This window comes from Cornus florida, unplaced genomic scaffold (assembly GCF_030987335.1).
Source record: "Cornus florida cultivar Cherokee Brave unplaced genomic scaffold, ASM3098733v1 CherokeeBrave_3.0.0_Hap2_Chr07, whole genome shotgun sequence".
NCBI lineage: Eukaryota > Viridiplantae > Streptophyta > Magnoliopsida > Cornales > Cornaceae > Cornus > Cornus florida.
In genome coordinates, this window is record NW_026775577.1 from 27,518,216 (window position 1) to 27,538,416 (window position 20,201).

The 20,201-nt window shown below is 36.2% G+C and overlaps 1 protein-coding gene across 1 annotated transcript; it reads right to left on the reverse strand.

Moving 5' to 3' along the window:
- Positions 1-5,811: 5,811 nt before the first annotated feature.
- LOC132316499 (ethylene-responsive transcription factor ERF109-like) lies at positions 5,812-13,112 on the reverse strand. Its single transcript, XM_059814973.1, has 3 exons — positions 12,626-13,112; positions 7,084-7,175; positions 5,812-5,958 (listed from the first exon to the last, which is right to left on the reverse strand). Exons 1-3 carry the CDS (start codon positions 13,110-13,112, stop codon positions 5,812-5,814), a joined length of 726 nt encoding a protein of 241 aa, XP_059670956.1.
- Between the last annotated feature and the right edge of the window lie 7,089 nt (positions 13,113-20,201).

Genomic DNA, 20,201 nt, shown 5'->3' on the forward strand with positions numbered 1-20,201 from the left:
GTTCCTCGGCTTTCTTTCATGCCTTAGAGGAATTTACTGATACCTTTTGGACTCTTGAGGTCCGAGGATTTAAAAGTGGGAGAAGGACAAGAAAAAGAGTGATAGTGACCTGATTAGATTCCCAAACGTTTGGTTGAGGGCCTTCATTTCACGGACACTCTTCCTTGGCGTTTACTTATAGCGAGATTTGGTTATATTAACCATTCCTTTTTTTATTATTTTTATTCGATGTGGTATAAAACAAAGTAAGTTTACCTTATTGGGCAATATTTTGGGCTTAAAAAGAGTGGATTATTGCAAAGAATGTCCTTTGGCATATAGGTTTATGCGTAGCTTACGCTGGGCCTCCTTGTATGCCAATGGGCCCTCTTTACAATACGATGACTTACTGCAGCAAACCCATATATTAAGAGAGGGTAAAGTCCTATTTCATCCGCTATGGGATAAAAAAGCACTTGTTTTTATTTTTTATTTTTTTGTATTGTTTTGTGTGTGAGGAACTTATTCATAATGGAATTCGGATTGATCTATAGAGTGTAATGTCCCCTTATTATAAATAATGTTCATTCCATAGCGAAAAAAGAGATTAAAATAATTATTCTCCCTTTGTGTTTAGCTAATTATTAATGGAGCATCTTAGTTTTTGTATTTTGTACTTGCATACATAAGGCTATGAAGGTATAACAAATTGACATAACTTGTTATAAGAGATTTTATTATTATGATCATAAATGACCTTATTTAATAGAAAACAAAAAGGAACTATCATACTAGCTCATACTTAGTGGTAATACCTTTTCAGATGTATTGCATTCCATGGTCGTGCAATTGTTTGGCCATCTTCCTCGGCTAACCTGTAGGCCCCTTTCCTATTACTTCGATAACCCTATAAGGTCCAGTCCAATTGGGTTGTAGCTTTTTAACGTATGCCGTTTCTTGCTTCAGCACCCAATCTCCCACAACAAAACTCCTCGGTTTGACCCGCTTATTGTAGCTATTTCATAGCTATTATTGGTATAAAGCGAGTCTTATTGCCGCAGCATCTCTTTTTTCGTCTAGGAGATCGAGACTGTGCTCCAACTACTGATTATTCCCTCCTTCCATCAACATAAGGTTGGCAATTCTATCTTTATTGGAATTACGGCCTCGGATCTGTACGCCATTGTGAATGGACTCTCCCCTTAGCCTTCTTGGAGTGGTTCGGTAAGCCCAAAGTATCATGGAAAGATTTCCATACCACTTGCTCTTAAGCTTCTCCAGCTTCTTCTTTAGACAGTCGAATATGATTCGGTTAGTTATCTCGGCTTGTCCATTTTCCTGTGGATGGCTTACTACAGCCAACTTTTGTGGATTCAATGTTAATCAAAGAATTTCCTAGTATGCTTGTTATCCAAATTCTTGCCGTTGTCCATTACAATAACTTTCAGAACTCCGAATCGACATATTATGTTATTCCACAAGAAGTTTTTTACCTGATCGTGAGTCATGCTTGAATAAGCTGCAGCCTCTTCCCATTTTGTAAAGTAGCCAGTGGCCAATAATACGTATTCCTTCTGTTCAAAAGGTTTGGGTAGTGGGCGTACTACGTCAATCCCCCATTGAGCAAAAGGCCAAGGATTTACCATTGCATGCAGATCTTCAGCCGGCTGATGTTTTATGGGACCGTAGCTCTGACACTGATCGCATCTCCTCGTGTACTCTTCAGCATTCCTGGTTATGTACGGCAGAAATAGCCTTGAGTCAAGATCTTATGGATGAGGGATCTTCCGCCTAAATGGTTGCCGCAATCCCCCCATGTATCTGCTTCATCACTTTGAGAGCTTCAGCAGGGGTCAAACACTTTAAGTATGGGCCTGAGAATGATCTTCGGTACAGGTGATTATTGATAATTAAGTACTTGGCCGCTGTAGACCTTATTTTCCTAACTTCTGCTTTCTGATATCGGAGGATTCCGTTTTTGAGGTAATCTTCCAATGGATCCATCCAGCAAGGCTTTCTTGGGCCTTGAGGAATTGCAATAACTTCTAAACGAGGCTTCAAGGGTTCTTCTAAAATATCAATTGGAACTATTCAGATCAAGACCTCAGCTGTGGATGAGGTTACAAAAGCCAATTTATCTGCTTCAGAGTTTTCTTCTCTCAGTATTTGGTGAAATTCAACTTGATCAAATTCACTAGAAGTAGCCTCTACAACCTTTTTGTAAGCCTTCATCCTTTCCTCTTTTGGCTGGTATTTTCCCATCACCTAGTTCACGATAAGCTGTGAGTTGCTAAAAACTTTAAGATACTTTACCTAAAGTTGGTTTGTCAACCAAAGTCCAGCTAGCAAAAATTCATATTTGACTTCGTTGTTTGTAGCAGGGAAACTCAGCCGGATTGACAGCTGAAGCATAGTTCCTTTTGGAGTTTTAAGGACAACCCTTGCCCCTACGCCAGTTAGATTTGAGGAGCCATCAACGTAAAGCTCCTAATGTGGTTCTGGGGGTTCCGGTTCTTCAGGCTTATCCTAGTACTCCAAGAGGAAATCGGCCACAGCCTGTCCCTTGTGTGAGGCCTTCGGCTTGTAGGAAATGTCAAAAAATTTGAGTTCAATGGCTTCCTGACAGATCTAGCTTGGACAAAATAACCCGTATCAGATAGTTTGTAAGAACCACGATGCGATGTGACTCGAAATATTGTCTAAGTTTTCTTTTGGCATATATCAAGGCTAGTATGATCTTCTCTACTTTGTTGTACCATATTTCAGCATCTGTCATTATCTTGCTTGTGTAAAAGACTGGGTATTGCTTTCCTTCTTCCTTCCAGATCAATGCTGTGCTTGTAGCTATGGTAGAAATTGCAAGGTACGTGGTGAGAATTTCGTCAGACTTTGGTACAGATAAGATAAGGGGGTTAGACATGTAGAGCTTTAGCTTTATGAGATCATCTCGCTGCTGTGGCCCATAGATATTCTTATCTTTTGACCGTATAACATCGAAGAAAGGCTTGCATTTGTCTGATAACCAGGATATGAATTGGCAGAGTGCTGTTATCCTACCTGTAAAAACCTGTACATCTCTATGGGTCTTAGGCTCTTGATTCTGCACTAGGGCTTGGGCCTGAGCTGGACTTGTTTCAATCCCCCTTTTATTGATGATATGACCGAGAAACTGTCCTGATGACACCGTAAAAGAGCATTTAGAAAGGTTCAGCCTCATTTTATACCTTCTCAAAGTGTTGAACACCTCCTGAAGATGTTTGGAATGATCTGCCTTCTTCTTACTTTTGACCACCGTGTCATCAATGTATGCCTCTACTGTTTTGCCCAACATCTCACCGAAGATTTTATTGATGAGGCGCTGATAAGTAGCCACGTCATTTTTAAGCCTGAAAGGCATAACTTTGTAATAAAAAGTCCCTTTCTTTGTAATGAAGGATGTTTTCTCTTTATCTTCCGGATTCATGGGATCTGATTATATCCGGAGTATGCATTAATGAATGTAAGTTGCTCATAGTCTGTAGTAGCAACTACCATTTGGTCAGTTTTCGGTAATGGAAAGCTATCCTTGAGGCAAGCTTTGTTGAGGTTGGTGAAATCTATACATACCCTCCACTTTTCATTCTTCTTCTGTACCACCACGGCATTTGAGAGCCAATGGGGGTAATACACCTCTCTGATGAAGCTTGCTTGAAGTAATTTGTCCACCTCGTCGGTAATTATTTGGTTTCTTTTAGGGGCGAATATCCTATGCTTCTGTCTGACTGGTTTGAATGAGGGATCGACTCTGAGGCTGTGACACGAGACCGAAGGATTGATCCTTGGTATGTCCATGTGCCCCCAAGCGAATACATCTGCGTTCTTTTGAATGACTCTGATCAATATTTCTTTTTCCTTGGGTGAAAGTAAAGATCCTATATAAGTAATTTTTTGTGTCTCGCCTGGAACAACTTTAATAGCTTCAAACAACTCTTCAGTGGACTTCCGTGCCTCTGCCTCTGCTAACAAGCATCTGGGCAGAGGGCTCTGTAATTCCTATTTAGCAGCGACTTTGGAAACAACGTTCGACTCATGTGGTTTGTTGCCCTTTTACGCTTCCTTTAGCGTGACCATGTAGCATTCCATAGCTGAGGCTTGATCTCCCCAAAGGTTGATGACTTCTTTACCCTCTGGAGATAAACATCGCATCATTTGATGTAGAGTAGATGGAACCCCATTCATTCAGTGAATCCACCATCTTCCCATGATCAAGTTGTAAGAGGGGTGAATTTTCATTAGAACGAAGTTTTCCTTCAGTGTTCTCTTTGCAGCAGTGACTGATAGATCTATCACCTCTATAGGGTCCACTTTGCTTCCATCGATTCCCAGAAGTGGCCAAACGAGGCCTTGATAGATGATAACGGGATCTCCAGTCACTCAAAGCCGGCCTTTGTGATGATGTTGGTGCTACTCCCAGGGTTTACCAGGACTCTTTTGATAAGGGAATTTACTACTAGGAGGCTGATGACTAGTGGATCTTCATAGGGGAGTTGTACCCTAGCCAAATCTTTATCTCTAAATTTGATTCTGATACTGCCTAGGGAGATCGAATTGACTAAGGATAATTTCCTCAACTTGTGAACTGCTCTCAGACTGAAGCGATAAACTTCTTCTGGTTCTTGATCTTCCTCGGACTTTCCATATATCACATGGATAACTTCACTTGACTGCCATCGGCCCTCCTGGGATTGACCTCCTTTGGCCCCGGCTGATCCTTCGGCCCAATGTATTATGCTAGATCTCCTTTAGCTATCATAGATTCCACTTGTCTCCGGAGGGTCATGCAATCATTAGTAATATGCCCATAATCTCTATGATAAGCACAATGCTTACTTTTGTCTCTTTGTTCTAGAGGCTATATGATTAGCTGGAGGGCCATGAACCATGCCTTATTCTCCTGAAATAACCGCGCCAAGGTTGTTCGGAGAGGGGTTTGCTTCTCGTCAATTTTTTGCTTTTTCTCTGGTGGTTAGATTGCTGACGCCGAGGATTGTTGACCCCTCTGACCCTTGGAGCCTAAAACTTTCTCTCGAGGTTTATTTTCCACCGTAACAAGGGTTATATGTTGAGATCTATTGGCTACGTTTTCCTCAAGTCGAACGTAAGTCTGTGCCCTAGCATTTTGTATGTCTTCAGGAGAGTACTTGACTAAAGAAGTATGAAACTTAGACCCTTGAATCATAGCAATCTTGAATGCCTCTACAACTGTTGCAGGATGACAATCTAGTATTTCTGATGCTTCCATGTTATACCTAGATAGGAAATCCTAAAGAAGTTCTCCCATTTTCTGCCTCATGGTGAATAGACTAGAGATAGTCTTCTTCTGCTTCTTGTTGCCGCAATATTGCACTAAGAACACAGTGCACAGTGTTTCATAGTTCAGAATTGAACTGCAAAGCCTATTTTTGAACCACTCTAGTGCTGTTCCCGCAGACTGGTTGGGAATACCTTGCACATGAATGGATCATTGTGGTTATCTATGGCCATCTTCTGGAAGTAATGATCGAGATGCCTGGATGGATCCCCAGTACCATTAAATTGCGTGAAGACGAGTATGGTAAACTTTTTCGGCCTCTCAACGTAGTTTATTTTGTCGGTGAACAGAGTCTTCATCAAAGAATCCTTGTGTTCTCTGGCTATCTCTGCTGGCGTCCGAATCCTTAGGAGCTTTCTTTCATCGAAGGCTCTTGGGGCTCCGTTTAGCAATACCGTAGGCCTCTGTGTGGATTCAACCTGTTCTTCCTGCGTCTGCTGAAGGGGATAGTTTTCTGAGGCTCCCGCTTCATTCTCCATCTTCTACCCTCGCTCATTGCCGTTGGCTTGGGCTTCATCCTTCGGCTTCGGCCTCCGGGAGCGCAGCATGATTGGGAAGACTTTCCTGGGCCCCGTTTGCAAGGTGGTGTTGCCTGGTGGTGATTGGACGGCGATCTGCTCCATGGCTATCTGGAGGATATCATTTCGTTGTTAGAAAAGAGTGATCTGAGTTGTGCTAGCTTCGTTCGCCTGTCTGAGCATTTCGAACTGCTGTAGGAACTCTTCTCTCATCTTTTGCATCAACTCCATTTGTTAATCAGTTGCGTTACCTCTAGTTGACATCTCAGAACGTAGTTGCGAAAAAACAAGTAACTAATCACTCGTGGGGGTATATTTCTATACAATTCTCACAGACGGCGCCAAAGTGTAGGTGTAAAAATTTGTCAATTATAATAAATTAAAGAATAAAAGAAGAACACTAAATAAAAATAATGCACAATAAATATTCAAAGAAATTTTGATATATTTCATTGTAGGCTTTTGTCTCTATTTATACAAGAATTAATGATAAATTATGGTAAAAATTGTCATGTTTGTCTATTATGTTTTATTCACCATTATCCTTCGTCATTATGTTCCATACAAGGCTTTTTTTCTATATAATAACCTTTCTTCATATAAATTCTTCTATGTAAGGTTTTTTTCTTCTATACAGGGTTCTTGCTTTATATAGATTCTTCCTTGTGAGGCTCATTTGATAATGTAATTGATCGGATCTGAATCATGGATAATATTTATCCTAGCTGTATATTTGACCGACAATAGATAGAGTTGATCATGTATTGGGTTAATGATAGTTCTCTTGGGCTTCGCCCAGCTGGGCTTAAAGACCTTGTGGCCCAGAAGAAATGGGGTTACAATTTATTAAATGACGTGGCTGATATTTATTAGTAGAGGAATTTTTCCCTCCACAGTACCTAATGAAGCCAACTCAGTTCAAAAAATCAATTATGGAATATTTCAGATTCACTAGAATGCTTATTGAAGATTATAAAAGAAAACCCTTCAATTATCGAAGATTTCAGATTCACCAGAATGCTTAACCAATGTCAATTTCAAGTAAAAATATCATAATTTATGGTAACAGATGACAAATGAAAATAATCATAATTTCAGTTCTAAATCTATAATGTCCAGTTCAAAACAAAAATTTCACTGTATTTTGAACAATAAATGAACAATACTATTAAATATATAATATTAATAACATTGATTAAGCCTTACCAACCATCAAGCGTACAAAACTATAAATACCAGCTCAGGCCCATTGTAGATTTCTTTCCTGTAGATAAAGAGGAGAATCTTATTGAAGAAATCAACAATTTCTGGAAGGAAATCACTGCAATCTGGGTTTTGATTCAAAAAAGGAAATAAAAAGTAAAAATAGTGGAGGAAGGAAGAATTAAGGTTTTGAATAAAAAAGGAATTCAAAAGTAATATGTTTTTTATGAAACAAGGAGAGACAAATTAGGGTTTGGATTAAAGAAATTAAAAAGAAATAATGGAACAAAACGAAAAGGGAAGGAGAGAAATAAGAAAACCAAAAGGGAAGAATGGGAAAGACAAAAGTGAAGAAGCCGGCGCGCCAATTTTTGTGTTTTTCAACTTTTTTCAACTTTTCTTTTTCATTTTTTCGTTCATTTTTTTTGTTTTTTCTTTTTGGTTTACAGCTGGCACTTTAGCATTAAGTTTACTATGCCGTTAGTTGCCTTTTTTGGTTGTGCCAAGCCAAACACGACATTAAGCAGTGGAGCGCAAGGTTAAGGACAGCAGAGGATTTGTGCCCCTGTACATATAGACATTGTATAAATAATATATCACCCATCGCATGCTGCCCATGTGTTTCAGAGTAAAATCAAAGGCAAAGGATAAGCCTAAGACACACCACAGAGAGCACCAAACACAGAGAGCACCAAACAAAGCCTAGCCTTCTGCAAAACAATTACTTTCAATGGACCCGGCACTTTCCTTGTTTCATTCCAATTCCATCTTCCACGAAACAGCCACCCTCATTTCATTATCATTGTCTTCCTTCCATCATCACTGATACATGTATAGACTTACATTTCTAACATTCCTGTAACAAAACTTCATCAAAACCCCTAACTTAATAAATAAATAAAACTAATCTACTAAAAACAAATACTAATAAAACAAAAAACCAATAACTCAAAATCAATTCTTATAAACTCAAACATCATATCTGAATCTTCAATTATAATTAAATAATCAATCTTAACAACTAAAAATAATAAAATAAATATAAATTAAAATTCAAAATATTTGGATTGTCACATCACGATTCAACATTCACGAATAGTGGGTTTAAATTATCGGTCCAGTAATATCATTCTATTGTTAAACTTATATTGTAATAAAAAGTCCACTAGAGCTACCTTATCCAAACAAAAAAAATAAAAAATTCTATTAAAGCTTTACACCCAAAGTCAAAAAAGTAGTTATAACTATTTTATACACTTAGTTACTTAATAAGTTTTACTTTTTATCTTTTACTATTTTATATTGTTGACCTATTATGATTTACAATTATGACTAATGGTATAAAATTATGAATTTTTAATATTTATCTAAAATTAGTATTTACATCATAGTTAATAATTATTTAAGTAAAATTTTGTAACTCCTTAAATTTTGATTTTTACTCTTATAATACTATTTGTTGCTCAAGATTCATGAATATGCAAAAAAAAATAATATATTTGATTTCATTAATATTTAAAATTGTAATTACTCAAACAAGTTGCTAATTAATTATTTAAAAATAAAATTTATTTTGATAATTTTCTATAATTTTTTAATTAAAATTATAAAATAACTTTTAATCAAATGCATCGCACGTGGTTTTTATTAGTATGTGTATGTGTGTATATATATATATATATATATATATATATATATATATATCTTTTATCCTAAATATCTTGATGCATCCTAGTACAAACAATGAGTCAAACATATATATATATATATATATATATATATATGTTTGACACATTCACAGCATTACCAGGCGTGGATTCCGTGGGAGAGGGGCCAATCTTATAAGAAGAATCCAATTAAGACTAATTTACGTCAAAAATAATTTAATATTCATATTTTTTTTATATTTATTAAACTTTCCTAATAATCGCAATTGCCTGTGTGATAAGAACTCGCTTTAGTGGTGAAGCTTTCGTTTCTTTTATTTCAGTGTAGTGGTGTTTTGTTTTTTTCTCTAGCAATGTTAGAAATGTTAGTATTTAGTGGTGTATTATTATTATCTTTTTTAACACATTTAGTGGTGTACTTTCCTTTCATGGATTCCACTCTCACCAATTTTTAATTCTCCAGCATTTGATTCATTTCATTATAGGTGACTTCACCTTAAAATTTTTTATTTTGTCATTAACTTTCACCATTTTATACAAACACAAACTAAAAATTAATAGATATAAAGATGAAAAAGAAATTAAAAGAGTGAAAATTAATCTATTTTTATAGAAATTAATATTGAAGTTTGATAGAATGAAAAACGAAGAGAAACATCATTTGGAGTATCTCAGTTCGATGTGATTTTTGAGATTCACTGCTCGTTTTTGTTAAACTCAAAATAAGAGATCTGAAAATATATATATATATATATATATATATATATATATATATATATATATATATATCGGAACACAGAAAACAAAATGAAAGAGTAAAATTAATATATATTTTAAGAAATTAATATAAAAAATTGATATACTGATAAATTGAGATAAATATCATACCTTCAATCCAGTGCGTGCAGTGCTCGTTTATTAATCTGAAAATAAAAAGAAAAATAATCACAAAATCAATAGATCTGGAAACAAAAAACAAATGAAAGGGTAAAATTTGATATATATAATCTCATACCAGACTGCGCTCAAAATAATAGATTTTCATGCTGGATTGCGCTCACAATTCTAGAACAAAAGAACAAAAATGAAAGACAATAGAGAGATAGAAATAGAGAATGACCAAAAAAGTGTGAGAGCCAAGGAGAGACAAAATCACTGCAAAAACAAGAAAATAAAAATTCAAAAAAAGTGAACCAAAAGAAACAGAAGTTACGAAAAAGGAAAATAAAAGGTTAAAAATGTCAGGACCAATCGACCAAAAGAAACGGAAAATGTGTCTGGTTAGAGACCAATTGAAATATTTTTCCTTTATTTGGGGGCCGGCAGTTTAAACCTACCTGGTTAAATTAAAGTATTGACTTACATGCATATATATATATATATATAGGGGGTGCCATGGCCCCCACCAGCCCCCCTTGTCTCCGCCCATGCATTGCCATTGATTGTGCCCTATGCTGACATAATCAATAGATATACCATACAATCTTGGGGTTTAGTGTAAGGTGCCGGCGGAGAGTTTCCACTCAGCGAGAAGATCAGAGGGCACTTCATTTGCAAAATAAATTTTGATGATTGATGAGGAGAGAATTTTGAAGAGACAGAGGGACGTAAAAGAACCAAAGAGAGAATCTTAGAGAGAGAAAGAGAGGGGATCATGATCTAGAGAAAATTTTATAGGGAAAGGATGAGACAGGAATTTTTTTTCTTTGCTTAGGTTTTTTATACAATGGGTGAAATATGGGTACTCATATTCAATTCATGTAACTTCCTATTAATTGATCAAAATGACCTTTAAGAATAAAAAAATAAATATAATTTTATTGTAACATGTTTTCTTTTTCTTTTTCTTCGTTTATGTGGAAGAAAAATGTGACATATTGGGTAGGTAATGTTTCAATAAATACTAATAAATAAAAAGATTAACTTGTGTGTGATTACTTGAAGGTGATATTTAATATTTAAATATTAAAAAAAATCTTTTAATATTTAATATATTACAATGGAATAATAATAAAAAATTTAAAAACCATATTTCCTACTTTTTGAGATGGAAAGTCAGAGTTTTGTATTAAAATTTTGTTTTAGTATTATGTAATACAACTAATTCATCTATTTCAGCGAAGGCATTAAACATGCACCAAGAAATAAATAAATAAATAAAAATTCTTACAATAATTTTATATTATTTTAAAATTTTATTTTTATATTACTAGTTTGGTCCCCCTTTAAAATTTTCTAGGTCCGCCCCTCTCTGTATGCATATGGCATTGACAACCATAATGGTGGTATTTATTTATTTTTATTTATTTTTTTTAAGGGTCATTTTGGTCAAATAAAAGGACTTATAAAGGTTAATACTCTTATAAAAGGACTTATAAAAGTCAAAGAACAATTAATACTCTTATTATGGTCGGGAGTGTTATTGTTCAAATTTGCAAACTTAGTGGGTAATTGAATCACACTTTTCTTAAATTGCATCTACTTATTTTTTATTGTAAATCTGAAAGAATGTGAGGGCAAATTACCCAAATAACTAACACACAGGCACATAAAGAGGATCAAAAGAAGGGCTTGAAAGAATTTATGGTTTGACAGTCACACTATGTCCACTGCTTTATATAGCCCCAATTGTGTAACAAAGCCAAACCTTCCCTCAGAACCACCTTGTCAATTTGGTCCAAGTCAATTGATAGCTTCGTGTATCCGTTTCATGTCAAGTTTTTGACCCATCTAAACCATATTTTTAAGCAATGAGGACTCCACCACAAGGTTGATTTGTCATGTTGTTGATGATTTTTTTATTTTTATTTTTCAAATGGTAAAAGGTAGTTGATGATTTTTTATTTTTTATTTTTTATTTTTCAAATGGTAAAAGGTAGTTGTGAGTGGATTCTCTATTTTACAACACAGTTCAAAAATGCGCTAAGGCACAACCAAAGCATAAGAAATAAGACAATAGTAAGAAATTACGAGTAACGGAACACCGAAACTTGTACACAAATTCTTACCTAAAAGCTGCCCCAAGTCAAGGCTACATCTTTCTCAACAAAAAGTTAGGTCTCTCTTTACAAAAACCTAAACTCAATTTGTTAGTGTATAATAATTATAATTAATTTTACGCTCGTAATATTAATTGCGATCACGATGTAATAGACTCGAATAAAAATAATGTAAATTAAGTAATACAAATAACGTATTGAACTTGAAAAAAAATCGAACAAACCATTCTTATAATACAAATGTCAAAATTGAATAAAAATTTGAGACACAGTTATTAACAATACAAAGGATATCATAGTCTTTCTTCTCTATGATAGAATTACGAATTAGTGACAGCGCAATGCTATATGTCTTTTCCTTTTTTTTTTTGGATTGAACAATCCCAACCCCAATGATATCTTATTCTTTTTCTTTTCTTCTTTCTCTTGAATAGACACGTGGCTTACAGAATAACTGCCAAAAGATCTTACCCACTTCCTGCCCACAAGTTTGGACAATATTAATTATCAGTCACATCAAGTCTTCTAAAATAATTGTGGAGGAAGGAGAATATATCCCATTACCGGCCGGGTTATAAGAAAAAACATAATCACTCTCACACACGGTATTGCTATGTTATTATTATAGTGGAGGAAAATCCATAGTCATCCTGATTTAGGTTTCTGATTGGATCGGTGTTAAAAGTCTCTAGTTTCCGCCTGATGAACGAGCTGGTGACTCCATAGTCAATTGTTCACCTTTGTGTGGAAGGTCTAAAAACTTTCTTTGCACGGGAGGGACTATTGCCCTCTTTCTTGCTTAATCAATTGTTCACCTTTGCGTGGAAGGTCTAAATTAGAAAAAGATTCACTCTTGAAGCCCATCCTTTTCCATCATATCCCAAAACCAATCATAATTATCTTCCTTACTAGTCTCTGCACTCTCACTCTTCTTCTCCAACGAGTTGGCTCTAAGCTCTTCAGTTTCTGGTTGTGGTTCCGAGCTTTGTCCCTCTGTATAATCTGACAATGGGAAGTTAAGCTTGGCTTTGGCTCCGTGGAACTCAATGGCCGCCTTGTCATAAGCCCTAGCTGCCGCCTCCCCAGTCTCAAACGTGCCAAGCCACAGTCGGGTTGCTCTCTTGGGGTCTCGGATCTCCGCAGCCCACTTCCCCCACCTCCTCTGTCGGACTCCCCTGTACTTCTTCTTCCTCATCTCAGTCTTACTCTGTTTCATCTCTTCTTCATTATTCGGCGGGAAGAAGTTGGTCATTGTACTTGTGGAAGATTGGAGGGCTTTTAGCAGCCGGGTGCCATTGGGATCATCACTATCACCGCCGATGATAACGTGCTTGAGAGCTGAGACCATGATGGAGTGTTCTTGGTCTGGGGTCAAATGAGAAGAAGAGGAGGCCATTTCCATGGGGTTCATTTTGGAGAAGAATGAGTAAATTTTGCTAGAAAAACAGGCATAGAAATGGTATGTATGTGTGAGGATTTTCTTGTCTATTTGCTTATATACGTTGAGTGAGTGAGTGTGCACGTGGCATCCAGCATCCAGGTGTACGCAGTTGGGACACGGGTTCAACGTGGATTTGGAAAATTTTTGGTTTGACATAGTGACAGCATGGAAAAATGGCGCCACATAGGACGGTAGGTCAAGGCTCTGGTCAAAGCATATATTGGACTAGTTATATTTCTGAACTTCTCAAAAAGGATATCATTGTTGTATTATACAGTTGAGATTCTAGTGAAACTTTAATCCCACATGCATAGGGCCAATAATTCACTCGATTTGGCCCATCAGTGTCTAATTCTTTGTTGTTGTTTTTTTCGACCGGTTTGTCCCTCCAATTATTCTTTCCTTAATTAGGATGCTCACACATCCGAAGGAGTCAACTTTGGCCATTATGCTTCATTAGCCCACTAAAATCAAATGATTTACTTACTTTTGCCCATTCCTAGAGTTGTCTAATTTGTCTTTTAGACATTTTTTGAGGCTTAGTGACAGTAACAAAACCGAGTGGGATTTTGAGAAAAAATGGTTGGATCACAAACATGCGATCACGAATACAAATACTCACTCGATTTAGTTGGTGTTTGAGATTGTTTTTTTACTATTCAAAAACACTTTTATTACAAAGATTGCAGTCCAATGTGTTTGGTAAAAAGAAATTAAAAAAAAAAAAAAAAAGTGTTTATAGGTTGTAGAGGTTAGGTAAAAAAGGTGTCTTTAAGTGAAGTTATGAATTATAACTTTTAAAACTGCGTTAGAGATAGTAGTTTATTTTTGTAGGTAACCAATTTTTTTTAGACAATATAATCTCTTTATATTTTTTATAAATGCAATTTTTTCCATACTAGAAATAATACAAACAATATCCTAGTTATTCTGGGATTCTGTAATGAACGAATATCCTAATTTATTTTAGGACTTTATAACCACCTTCCATTTATAATTAAGTATTAAATACAAATTCTATATGATAAATAAAATATATGATATTTTTTAAAAAATAATAATAATAATACAAGTTGATATTTATAAATTATTGAACTGAATGAAATTTTATAATATTTAATATTAGGGAATTATTAAAATTTTAGTATAAGGGTAATATAGTAAAATTAATAATAAAAGTGCTTTAAACAACATTGTTACCAAACAAATTTAAAAGTGTTTCAAGTATAAAAAGTTATTTATACAAAGTGTTACAGCATAACTGCATTTTACTGATAACAAATTTATAACAACTCTACTAATAAAAGCGTTTTCAACATTCTAACAACAATCTCAAACGGACTCTTAGTCATTCCATTGTTTAATTCATCACAAATAGCAAAATTAATTCGTATTTTACCCATGCATTATTGTTACAAAATATGAAGTACTCAAAAAATTACATCTTTTTCAATTGTTAATTTGAAAACACAAAACAACCTAAATGGTAGAGAAAAAACGTCTCTTATTTGCGTAAATTCTTATTTTAATGACTTCTAATTACATTCTTAAATAGAGAAAAAGTTTTTAAAAATCTGAACCAAAACATATAACATGTGATGCGCCATGATAATACGTCGTACACTACTCCTATTCAAGCTGCTCAACCATCCATGACAACAACAACCACCGCATGTAACACAAATAATTCATGTTCACAATAGCACAAATTAATAACCAATGCAACATTAACAACAAACAACTACTTGCTACTCTGGTAGATTTGAAATGTATATACTAGGCTGGATTGCATTTTTAATAATTTATACTCGTTTTTCAATTTTTGAAGTGTTTATTTAAGCGTGATATCTGATTCACTATAAGTGGTAGGTTCAAAGTTTAAGTATTGCAATAAAACAAATGAATGTTGGGGTGACTTCCTATAATTTTTTTCATCGAAAAATAAAATAAAAATAAAAATCTTGAACCGAGTTTATAATTCAAATAATAACTAAATGAATTGAGGTTTAGCTTGATATTTTATGTGATTATAGTCTTTTTTACTACGATTAGTGTTTATTTATGTTACCAAAGCATTCCATCGTTTGGATATGAATTATATATAAAATAGGGTAAAATGCAAAAAAAAACTCCTGAACTATTGGCATATTGCAACTATCCCCCTGAATTACAAAAAAAACCCCCAAACTATTGATTTATTGCATTTCAGTCCCTTCTAGCAAGAAAGTTGGTCGGAAAAATTATAAGACAGATTTACCCTCAGTTAAAACTACGTAGTTTTGAGGGTTAACTTGGTGACGTGGCAACTACCAACCTCTTGAACCAATCAAAATGAGACCACCAAGACAATCTTATCTTCAGCCAAATAAAAAATAAATAAATAAATAACAAAACTGATTATTTTTTCGTAAGGTGTAAAACTTAAACACAAACACCCACCATGTTTGACAGCCAAACCCACCTTTAACCTTGTTTCGTGCCTCTGCATATACACACCCTTTATATATGCACTATATATACACACCCTTTATATATGCACTATATATACACACCCTTTATATATACACACCCCAAATCAAACCCTAACCCAAATTCAGAAATGGTTGAATCCTATCGAGACACCACCACCACCGCTCCTCTCATCATCATGATTACAATAAAGACCGAGAGCGATACCAAGGGTTCCCTATCTACCATCATTTTAACGGTTTTTCCGCCAATGGTGCGTCAATTTTGGTGTTTTTTTTTTTTTTTTTTTTGGAAAGTAAAGCAACTGACATAGATGAAAATATAATTACAAAGTTTAGGCCCAAAGCCCAATTACAAAAGAACAATAAGAACAGGCCCAATGGGCAACAAGGGCACAGGCCCAAACAAGATCAAAAGTCTTTTTTATTAACTTCCAATTGACCGTTAATGGAAAGTACAAATCAATTCCGGTAGACAGTTATAGCCGGATTGTCAACTAACTTGAGTGATCCGAAGGGCGAGGAGGAGGTCTGCAACATGATGGGGGAAGATTCCATTCCAAAAGGATTAACCTTGAGGCTGCGCAATCTTTTAGAAATCCCAGTCTAAGGATAGAAGTAACTGAAGATAAAATTCTGGCCAGCAGGATTCTTTACGTGCATTTACCTTTGTTGAAGACTCTATTGTTACGCTCCTCCCAAGGGTGATAAACTATTGAAGAGAAACAGATTTTCCGCACCAAGTTTTGAGGAGAGTTGGTCTTCCACACAAAGCTTATTAATTGAACCAAATTGCTCCAGTTGGTGATAACTGTTGAGTAGCGGCATTTGTCTTTGATGAATCTCCAAATTGGAGAGACGAAAGAGTAGTTAAAAAACAAATGATCATGAGATTCCAATGCAGTAGAGCACAGTGGACATATATTTTGGAATTTGCTCATGGATTTGCTATTAAGTGTTAGCAATCTAAATTGGACTGCCATCCATAGGTTGAATTCCATACAAGGTATGATTGGAGAGTTCCATACCAGATTGAACCAAGGGACCTTAACTAGATGCCCTGCAAGATGGGAAGTGGTCTGGTTGTAGCTGTAGTGCCCAGTAGGTGATGCAATCCAGACCTTCTTATCAGTGATAGCTGGACATAGAGGCTGTAAGTAAAGTAGCTCTGGAATGTTTGATGTTAGAGACTGTGGGAAAGACCAAGAGCTGTTGCCTATGAAGGTGTAAAGAGTGGAGTTAACATTGATGGCAGCTTCTGTGAGGACTGAAGAAGGATATCTAGTGCAGAGTGGACCTCCTGGAGCCCAATTGTCCCACCAAAGAGAGGTACCAGCTCCATTACCCACCTTTTGTTTAATTAGTAATCTAGTTGGATGCCTAAGTTGAAGCAATTTCCTCCAGCTCCATGAACAAGAGTGTGGATAATTAAGTGCCCAAAAATTTCTGGATTTGATTAGATGTGTGTGACACCATCTAATCCAGATTATGTCCATGTTTCCACATTGCAAATCCCAAATGTGCCTCATTATACCTGCTTTGTTTGCTTGCTCTAAATTTGGGATGCCCAAACCTCCAGCCTTTTTAGGTTTGCAAACTTTGTGCCAGGCAACTTTAGAACTAGTTGCTTTCATCTCAACCCCAGACCATAAGAATGATCTAAAAATTCTATTGAGCTCATCAATGACACCTTTAGGAAGTATGAAGATGCTGCTCCAATAGATTTGAGTTGAAACTAAGACTGACTTGATCAATTGTAGTCTGCCAGCATAGGATAATGATCTAGAAGTCCAGTGTGAAATTCTGTGAGTGATTTTGTTGATGAGCTGGCTGCAAAGTGAGGCTTTTAAGCATGTTGTGATTAGTGGAACTCCAAGATATTTTACTGGGAGGTTAGCTTGTCCAATGCCAAGTAGAGAAGTGATAGCCTCCTGAGTGTGAGCCTCAACTCCAGAGAGAAAAACTGAACTTTTATTCAAGTTTATCTCAAGACCAGACATACAACTGAAGTGGTCTAAGGCACATTTAAGAACTGAGATTGAAGCTACATCTCTATGACAAAACAAGAATAGGTCATCAGCATAGGATAAGTGAGTGATCTTTGGATCCTTGCACCTCCAGTGGTACTTAAAAAAGTGAACTCTATTCACATAGTTTTTGATGATGGAAGCCACAACTCAGTAATGGCCAATCATCCAAACCATCTTCTCACTATCCCACAGCAAACAACAACACCAACCACTTCCAACTTTTGGCATGTCCACAGCAACACAAAAACCATACGAGCATTACAAATCTTACCTCTCAACCTTCATATTACACCCCACCTCACAACCACATTACAACTGACAACCACATTATATGCAACAGCCCAGATTCCCACTTACACACACCACCATTCTCACCATTATGCAGTAAAAAACTAAATTTTTCCCAAAATAATTCCCTACTCTCCCCTTATGACCCTATATCAGTACCAGCCACCGTGCCAGAAACACAACACACTCACTCTATACTCCCAACAAAAAACACATCTCCTGCAACTTACCCCCAACACAACAAACAAGTTAAGAAAATACACCACAAGGCCCCAGTTTCCACAACAAATAATGAAAAAAGTCTTGCATCATCCCATCAAACTTCAATGTCTCCCACTCCAAAGAGAGATGCTACCCTGGCTCAATCCACACTCTCTGAACCAGAGGATACTCAGCAAAAAGTTTCACATTCAATGAGAAGTTTGAAAAAGGCAGCAAGGAAGAAGATTGATTCCTGCAATGATTTGATATCTGAAGGACATTTTGGAGGTTCTTTCTCACCTCCTTTTAAATGATCTCTCTCCTAACTTGGAACATTAGGGGGTTAAATCAACCCCCTAAACAAGCAGAGATCAAGAGGCTGATCTCTGAAAAGAAAATAGACATAGCCTCTATAGTGGAGACCAAAGTGTCACCCACTAATGTTGTAGCTATCCACAGGAATCTTACTCCTACTTAGAGCTTGGTACACAACTACACCTTTTCTGACTTAAGCAGAATATGGGTGTTATGGAACCCCAATACCATTAAACTCACTGTTATCACCACCACATCACAGGTCATTCATTACTCAATCTCAGTTATTGGGCAAAATGTTGAATTCTTCACATCATTTGTTTATGCTGCTAATGTTGCTATTGATAGGCAGTCTCTCTGGGATAATCTTATCAGTCATGCACAATTATTCTCAGACACACCATGGCTCCTAATGGGTGACTTTAATGTTATACCAAACATTGGAGAAACCCATGGTGGTTCAATGAGATGGAGTAATGCAATGACAGATTTTAATGAATGTCTACAAGAATCAGAACTAGAAGATCTGAAGTTCAATGGTATTCTTTATTCTTGGACCAACAAGAGCATAGGAAATGCTTGTATTGCCAAGAAGCTAGATCGAGCCCTGGTAAACCCTATATGAACTGAAACATTCCCCCTATTTGAATGCACCTTCTTACCCCCAAACATATCAGATCATAGTCCAATCCTAGTTAATATTGACCTTACCACCCTAAAAAGACAAGCTCCCTTCAGATTTTTCAATGCATGGTCCACTCACCCAAACTTTCACTCTACAGTTCATAATGTTTGGTCTAAATACATCAAAGGTACTGCTATGTTCCAGGTGGTTCAAAAGCTAAAATTATTGAAGCAGGAGCTGAGATCAAACTGCAAGAAGGAATTTTTAGAAATTGAATCAAACATTCAAGCTGTGAGGATGGAGCTCAATACATATCAAATGGACCTAGACAACACACCAGATGATCACAGCCTTCGACAGTTGGAGAAAACATTGACCACAGAGCTGTTGAGACTTGGCAACATCCAAGAAGACACACTCAGACAAAAATCCAGAATGTCATGGTTAAAGCTTGGGGACTGCAATTCAAGCTTCTTCCACAAATCAGTCTGTTCAAGGATCAATAGGAACAAAATACTCTCAATTACATCTTCCTTAGGCCTTACTCTTTATGACACTGAGGAAATTCAACTTGAAATAGTTACACATTTCCAAAACCTACTGGGGACTGCACCTCAAATCACGCATCATATCAGTGACCTCTACCCATTCATCACAGCTTAAATTCTAACTCACCTTCACCAACACCTAGATGATCCCCCAACTCACCTAGAGATATAAAATTGCTTACTAAACCTAAACACAAACAAGGCACTTGTTCCTGATGGCTACAATGGTTTCTTTTTCCACAAAGCCTAGAGTATCATTGGAAGGTCAGTCACACTTGCCATTGCTGAGTTTTTTAGAAATAGGAAATTGTTGGGGGAGGCCAATCACACATACATTTGCTTAGTTCCAAAATGTCAAAATCCAACCTCTGTGCATGACTAAAGGCCAATTTCATATGCCAACACCGTCTATAAATGTATTGCCAAGTTACTTGCTATGAAGTTGCAACATACCTTACCTGAGATCATTGATTCATCCCAATCAGCCTTCATCCATGGCAGGAAAATCACTGATCCCATACTACTCACTTATGAGCTTCTAAGGGGGTACCACAAGCACTCCAAAATAG